Source organism: Cajanus cajan, chromosome 5 (assembly GCF_000230855.2).
Source record: "Cajanus cajan strain Asha chromosome 5, NIPB_CcT2T_4, whole genome shotgun sequence".
NCBI classification, from domain to species: domain Eukaryota; kingdom Viridiplantae; phylum Streptophyta; class Magnoliopsida; order Fabales; family Fabaceae; genus Cajanus; species Cajanus cajan.
In genome coordinates, this window is record NC_138521.1 from 6,428,373 (window position 1) to 6,436,595 (window position 8,223).

Genomic DNA, 8,223 nt, shown 5'->3' on the forward strand with positions numbered 1-8,223 from the left:
TAAATTAATTGTCACAAAAAACTAATTTTAGTGTAGTGATATATAATAGAGTACTTTTGTTTGTATGTAATTTCAACACCTATAGTTACTGGCATTCGTAAGGTTCATTATCAATGCACCAATAGAATAAGTTTTTAGTTTCTTCTCTGATGAAATTACTGAACTGGTATTTTTATATATTTATAAAAATAAAAATAAAAAGAGAATTATGATCAAAGAGCAGTGTCATTTATTTCTAAATACCAAAGGTGGACCCAAGTATTTCCATTTTTCCATTTCTAATTTTCTAATTTTTTTCGTGTTTCAAATTTGTCCTTCACATATTAATCATTACGCGTTTCTACGTAGTAAATGACAAGTCAATTCAAAATGAGTAACACAATTTTATGCATTAACTAGGTGGAGCATTTGCACTTTATTCACTAATATGTAGGCATGCCAAAATGAGTTTGATTCCAAACCATCAACCAGAGGACAAGGAGCTTTCAAATTACAGACTCGAAACACCATCTAACAAGTTGAATAGAGCTTCAAAACTAAAGCAAAAGCTTGAGAACAGTTATTTTGCTCGAGTTCTGCTTGTACTTGTAACCATGATGGGGACTTCCATGGTCATAGGAGACGGCATTTTCACTCCAGCGGTTTCAGGTTAATCAATTCATTTTAGTTTCTTATGTTTGCTAAATAAACTGAACCACTGATGAATTGTTAAATAGAATAAATACTAAGACAACTGGTGTGAAAAATGTCCTAATTAACAACAAATACTAAGATTAGTCACATTACTTACATGATGACGTGTGTTGTTGAAAAATGCAAGAAAAAAAAATTGTATTGCATTAATTCAACAGTATAATATGAAAACGTCATTAATGACATTGAGCATTTGGACTTTGGATGGAGACTTGACATGTTCAAATCTGCATGCAGTTCTATCTGCAGTAAGCGGGACCAGTACCTCATTAGGTCAAGGTACTAATATTATTGAGCCTTTTACTTATTATTTTTTTATTGTAAGTAATGATAATAAATATTATAATATTTTATTTTATTTTTATATTTTTCAGAAGCTGTTGTGGGGATTTCTGTAGCAATATTGGTTGTCCTTTTTTCTCTGCAACGATTTGGCACTGATAGAGTAGGATCTTCATTCGCTCCAATTCTCATAGTGTGGTTTTCATTCATTGTTGGAATTGGTATCTACAATTTATTTAAACATGACGTTGGAGTATTACGTGCTTTCAATCCAAAATATATAATTGATTTTTTCAAACGGAATGGTAAACAAGGTTGGTTTTCATTCGGTGGAGTCTTACTATGCATCACAGGTGAGTTGCATCTAAATATATCTATGCATTTAATATTTTTAATTAAGTTGAATATCATTCTTTATTTCTAACTAACATATAATTGTATGCATAATCATAGGATCTGAGGCAATGTTTGCTGACTTGGGTCACTTTAGTGTGCGAGCCATTCAAGTAAGTAAATAAATTTATATATTTTAGTGATTTGTATCACTCTAACCTATATTTACATTTTTTTAATAATAATATATTAACATATATTATACTTATTATATAGATAAAAATAACTTTTAATGACACAAATCATATTACTATAGAATATATATCACTGTATAATAATTTTTTATAATTTTTTATAGTGTTTCTTGATCAAAATCAATAACGTGAATAAACCATGCCAAAAAGGGTTCTTCAATTTCTATCAAAATAAAATTATATATTCTGAAATTCAATTTTGTTATAATTACTTTTAAACTGATTTTTTTTTAAAGATAGAAAACATTACAAAGATGACCGTAATAAAGATTGAACCTAGATTTTTATGCTTCTAATTACCCCGATCTTTCCCAACTACTAGATTAACCCTAGTGGTTACTTTTAATAAACTGATTGTAACGTATGTTGCAGATTAGCTTCTCTTGTGTTGTATTCCCAGCAATATTGATTGCATATTTTGGACAAGCAGCATATCTACGAAAGTTCCCAGAGAAAGTATCTAATACATTCTATGCATGTATACCTGGTATCACTTAAATTTAAAAGATCCATTGATATAATAATTTTTTAAAAAATAATCTAATCAATGGTTTAACTGATTTTTACTTTTTTCCTATGCTGTGAATTACATGCAGGGCACTTATATTGGCCAACATTTGTTGTTGCTGTTGCTGCTGCCATCATAGCCAGTCAGGCAATGATTTCTGGAGCATTTTCCGTTATATCCCAAGCACAAAGTCTAGGTTGTTTCCCAAGAGTTAAGGTTGTTCATACCTCCCCTAAGCATAGGGGCCAAGTGTACATTCCTGAGGTCAACTACATGTTCATGATTGCATGTATTCTGGTCACTATTGCCTTCAAGACCTCCGAAAAAATGACTCATGCATATGGTAACTACACTCAAACTCTCACATACACACATAATAAGAAATTATTAGGTAGTTTCAAATCATAGTCCTCATTAATTTTTATATGATATGTAAATGAAACTTTTGAATACATGGATTCTACATAGTAATTTCGGATTACCTAATAATTCTCTTCGCACATCATACATTTGAGTACTTCAAATGAAACATGTAAGCTACAAAATTCTAAGCTTTGTTGTATTAGCACAACATGACAAATGGCCAAGTTTTATGTTTGATGCAGGGATTGCAGTAGTTTGCGACATGCTAATCACAACAACTCTAGTTTCCCTTATAATGCTGATTATATGGAAGAAAAGTGTATGGGTGGTTGCTCTCTTCTTACCAGTAGGTTTCCTTGAGCTTCTTTATTTATCATCACAACTTACTAAATTCACAAAGGGAGGGTTTGTTCCTATTCTATTAGCTTTCATCTTGACAATATTCATGGGAATCTGGCACTATGTTCAAAAGGAAAGGTACATGTTTGAACTCAAGAACAAGGTCTCCACCGAGTATGTGAGGAATCTGACTAACAATCCAAATATAAACCGTGTGCCCGGAATTGGACTTCTGTATTCTGAGCTTCTACAAGGCATTCCTCCTATATTCTCACACTTCATTTCCAACATTCCATCCATCCATTCAGTTGTTGTGTTTGTTTCCATTAAGGCTATTCCCATTCCTTCAGTTGCATTGGAGGAGAGGTTTTTGTTTCGACAAGTAAAGCCAAAAGAACATAGAATATTTGGTTGTATTGTGAGGTATGGTTATAGGGATATGCTTGGGGATCATTTGGAGTTTGAGAGCCAGTTAGTGCTACAACTGAAAGAATTTATAAGGCAAGAGAGCTTTATGCTTGAGGCTGAGGGAACAACACCTGATGAACAAGCACTCACTCCTGAAAATGAGAATGACATGGCAATCACTATTAATGCTACAGATGAAGGTGCTTTAGTTATGTCTCGTACCTCTTCAGATTCAATTCAACAATCCAAGGTGGCCAAAGGTGTTGAAAAGGAGATTGAATTTATAGAGAAGGCAATGGAGAATGGTGTGGTGTACATGCTAGGGGAAGCAGAGGTAGTGGCAGACCCTAAATCATCTATCTTCAATAAGATAGTTGTCAACTATGCTTATAACTTCTTAAGAAAAAACTTTCGAGAGGGGGATAAATCCATGGCAGTCCCCCGTAACAAGCTTCTCAAAGTTGGAATGACATATGAAATATGACACACATGATGATATGCAGATATGAGAATGATCTTTTTTATTTTGCATTTTGGCTACTTGCCTTCGCTTGTTTTGGTGTTTAACTTAATAGCTTGTATTTGTTCTTAAATGTTTGTGTATGGGAATCTTTTCTCAAGACCAAATAAATTCCGACAGGAATTTTTTATCCCAATGTTATATATAAAACAACATTTTAAAATCACCTCTTAATTATCTCATTTAGAAACTCTCTCCCTCTCTCTCTCTTTTTAATACAATTATTATTAGAAGCTCTCTAAATACACTAATTAACTATATAGACTACGGTTTATCATGAAGTTAAATCCTTTATTATGGCAGTTACATGTGACCCAAAATCCCAAATATAAGCACACTTACGACGACAAGGTTAAAATATTTTTATTTTTGTAATATTTTTAAAATTTTCGTACTTTACATACTATTGTAAATTTATGAAAAATATGTGTATATTATTTTTATGATTCATTTTTGTGTTAATATTGATAATCTATCCTGCATATGAATTTAATTTTTTATTTAATTTTTGTTATATATAGTTTGGTAAAATTATTATGTTTATCTTTATTTTAACATTATAATAATTATTTGATTGTGGAACAATGATTTCGTGTTGAGTAAGACTGTTTGCTAGTGAATGTTATTAGCAAGGCATGTCATCTGCTAACTCGATCTACGTACTTATCTTAAGTTGGATTTATTTTATTTGTGTTTTAATTTTTAAAATAATTATTTTATTAATTTCTTGAAATATTTTTAGAAAATTATTAATTGACTAAAGGAATTTTTTTTATAATATATAAAAGTTAGAGCCACGAAACAATATGTTGTCATGTTAATGTAATGTTGTACATAAGTAAACATCCAAATGTTAATGTATTATTATTTAATAAATACTCAATTTGATCTTGTGAAAGATGATAGAGGTGATTGATATATACATCTTTAAAAGAGTTTTTGTAATATTTAGATATCTAAATTTTAATTTTGTTATATAAATTACTCCTTTAATTATACTCAATTATTAACTTTGTTAGTTTTAGAGCTGATCAACCATCAATTACAATGTTAAAACATATTCTCTCTTTAGTTGGCTATTCATTTAGTCCATTTTACCAAACAAAGAAATTGTAGTTGTACCAATAAGGACAACTCAAATGTCAAATTATTAAGAGGAAAGAAATAAAAAAAAAACATCAATAACATAACTATCATACCTTGGCAAAAGATAAGTGAAAAAAAATTACCTAGGTTTTTTTGTGAAACCCTCAATAGAGTATTGTTTCTACAATAACAAAGAAAAACATTACTACTAAATTTTTTTCCACTTTTATGGAGTTTTACGATTCATTAAACATAACAGAAAACACTCGTATTCAATTGATACATCATTGCTTGAAATCTTTCATAACGACCACTCATTTTGATAAATTCCAAATTAAAAAATTTAGGACATACAATCCTAAACTTATAGCTAGAACAAACGAAAAAATTAAGGATGACTAAAACAAAAAAATTTCAACTATAAAAAATCATACAAAACTTAACAAGAACCTTTTATTTTAATTAGAGCACCTATTTAAACATAACAAAGTGTCTGTTACTAATTGAAAAATATCAAAATCTTATATTATGATTATATTAGGTGGTTAAGATAGAGAACGACTAATTAAAAGAGAGAATAGGGGTCAAGCTCACTTAATTGCTTATTATTAAAGAAACTAATAGAATTTAGTAACCAAGTATAACGAAAAGACTAACTTGCATAATAAAATTAAAGTTTAGAAATTTAGACGTCACAAAAGAATATTTTAGTAAATTAGGTGTTTACTCGAGAAAAAAAATTCTCAAACTATTCTACATTTAATAATATATATATATATATATAAAAGCGTCTGAATTTTAAAAGTATGAAAAGCTTTAGGCAAAAAAAAAGTGAGTCTATACTATGTAATTTTGAAAGGAAAAAAATTCTAGCAAACTATTTTATCTTTAATAATATATAAATATAGAAGATAGATAGAAAACATTTGAATCTTAAAAGTCTAAAATTTTTTAGTAAAATCATAGGCCCAAACTATATGCAGGAAAAAATTCTTGGAGACTATTCTACTTTTAATATTATATATAGTTATAAACATAGATATATAAATATGAAGCGTTTGAGTTTTAAAAGTCTAAAAATTTTAGAAAAAAAGTAAGCTTAAACTATATAATTTTGAGTAGAAAAAAATTCTAGGAAATTGTTCTACCTTCAATAATATATAGAATATAGATATATTTTTTTTAAAAGATTATGTATTTGTTTAGTCAACATAATTTAATTTATTAATTACTAATAAATTTGTTTTATAATTAATAGGAAGCATTGAAATTTTAAAAGTTTGAAAAGTTTTAGAAACAAAAATCTAGGTTTAGCCTATGTAATTTTAATTAGAAATTTTTTTTAGGAGACTATTCTAACTTTAACAATATATGGATATAAATTGGAATAGCTTGAATTTTAAAAGTCTAAAAAATTTTAGAAAAAAAAGTGGGTAAAGACTATGTAATTTTGAGCTAGAAGAAAATCCAAAAAGATTATCCTACTTTTAATAATATAAAGTTAGATGAATTTTGTGGCATTTTTACACCGTCAAAAGCTGTGAAAAGAATAATATTAAAATTCAATTTGTGGTGGTTTAAAACCGTCACAAAGTGATTGAATTTTCTAACCTCATTTTTGGTGTGGACCCGGCGGTTATAAATAACTACGGTAATGCAATTTGTAGCAGTGTTTAACCATTAGAAACTGTCAAAATAACTGTCACAAATCCCACCTTTTTTTTTGTTTTGTTTAATGGCCTTACAAATGGTTTCCTACCGAGAAAAGAAAATAAAAATAAAATCAAAAGTAAAGATATTAAATGTGGTGAATATGAATTATAGAGTGTTCAATGTCGTCTTTTTCTAGATGCATCTATATTTTCTAATTAATGACACCTTTTAGAAATTGAAAAACTTCACATGCACAATTGCTGATTAGGAATCTATATTTGACTATCTATATTTGATGAATAGCCAGTCATTGGCTTCAAGATGCTTACATTGGCTGTCTAAAATGACACTAAAAACAAAATAATCAAAACAATAAAACTCTGATGCAATGGGAAAAAAGAAAAAAAAAAGAAAAAAAAAGGGAGAGGAATCAAAAGACAAAAATAAACCAGATCCAGAGGTGACGTTTGTTTGTTTGCAATTATCCTTTTTGCTACCAGACCATTTTGTGTCTATATATTGCTTTTTTTCACCAAACCCCTAGCTCTCACGGACCAAATATTAATACACATATAAATATATATATATTTTCTCCCGTGATATTATTACTAGATGAATCTTAATTCTTCAATAAATTTTATTAATATAATATATTTTTATGATAAATTGAAAGTTTAAAAAGTAAATAGTAAGCGCCAACACACTTGATCATCTAAAGTTATTTATTTATTTATTTATTTATTATTATTTATCACTAGTAAGGTTTGTTATCCACAAACACAATACACTTGTGCTCTTATTCTTTACCTATGCATCTCAACATGCTTTCAAACTAATTATCACATTATTGGAGTACTTTCTATAAACTCTCTCAACACACTTTAGCTTTATGTATAATAGTCCTACACCTTCATCTCTTTCTTAACATAAAATTAAATTAGTCTCACACAATCTATTTTTCCTAAAATAATCAATACAAAAATCATTTTATCAAGAATCATGTAGCTTTGGATTATTTTTTCATCTTTCTTTTGAAATATAAATAATAATATTTTCATAGATATATTTTCAATTTTAAAAATAATAAATAAGTAAATAAAAAACTTATGTTATTGAACTATTGTTTTGTACTTTCTCATGGAAGAAGACACCACAAAAGCATCTCAATAGAGAGCAAAAGACACTATAGGCAGACTCCCTCCATCAAGAGACGGGATCCACCATTTCAACGTCCTCAAAGGTTTCTCTCCCGACGGTATTAGAAATAATGATGACATTCTTGGGGTCTTTTCACTCATAATCTACTCCATTGTGACCATACCCTTGCTTAAATGTCTTCATTGTCATACATGCTAACGACAATGGCAATGGTACGTTAGATAGCAATGCCGTTTTACTAGGTTGCAAGTAAATTCAGATTTAGATGGTCTATATGTCATTAACATGTTACTTTCTTTTGCATTAATTAGGTGGAGCATTTGCACTGTATTCATTGATATGTAGGCATGCCCAGGTGAGTTTGGTTCCAAATCAACAACCAGAGGACAATGAGCTTTCAAATTACAGGCTCCAAACACCATCTACCAATCTGAAAATAGCCCAAAAGCTAAAGCAAAATCTTGAGAGTAGTTGTTTTGCTAGAGTTATATATGCTTGTACTTGTAACCTGGTAGGATCTCCCATGGTGATTGGAGACGGGATTTTTACTCCATCAATATCATGTTAATCAATTATTAGCTAGCTTTCAGCTTACTGTATTCATTTGTTGGGTTAATAAAAAAAAG

General features: G+C 29.1%; 1 protein-coding gene across 1 annotated transcript; it reads left to right on the plus strand.

Moving 5' to 3' along the window:
• The first annotated feature begins 404 nt into the window (after positions 1-404).
• Positions 405-3,830, plus strand: LOC145958191 (potassium transporter 5-like). The gene is made up of 7 exons (XM_083074826.1): positions 405-648; positions 931-972; positions 1,068-1,328; positions 1,429-1,481; positions 1,935-2,049; positions 2,159-2,413; positions 2,676-3,830. Exons 1-7 carry the CDS (start codon positions 444-446, stop codon positions 3,662-3,664), a joined length of 1,920 nt encoding a protein of 639 aa, XP_082930952.1. The 5' UTR covers positions 405-443; the 3' UTR covers positions 3,665-3,830.
• The last annotated feature ends 4,393 nt before the right edge of the window (positions 3,831-8,223 follow it).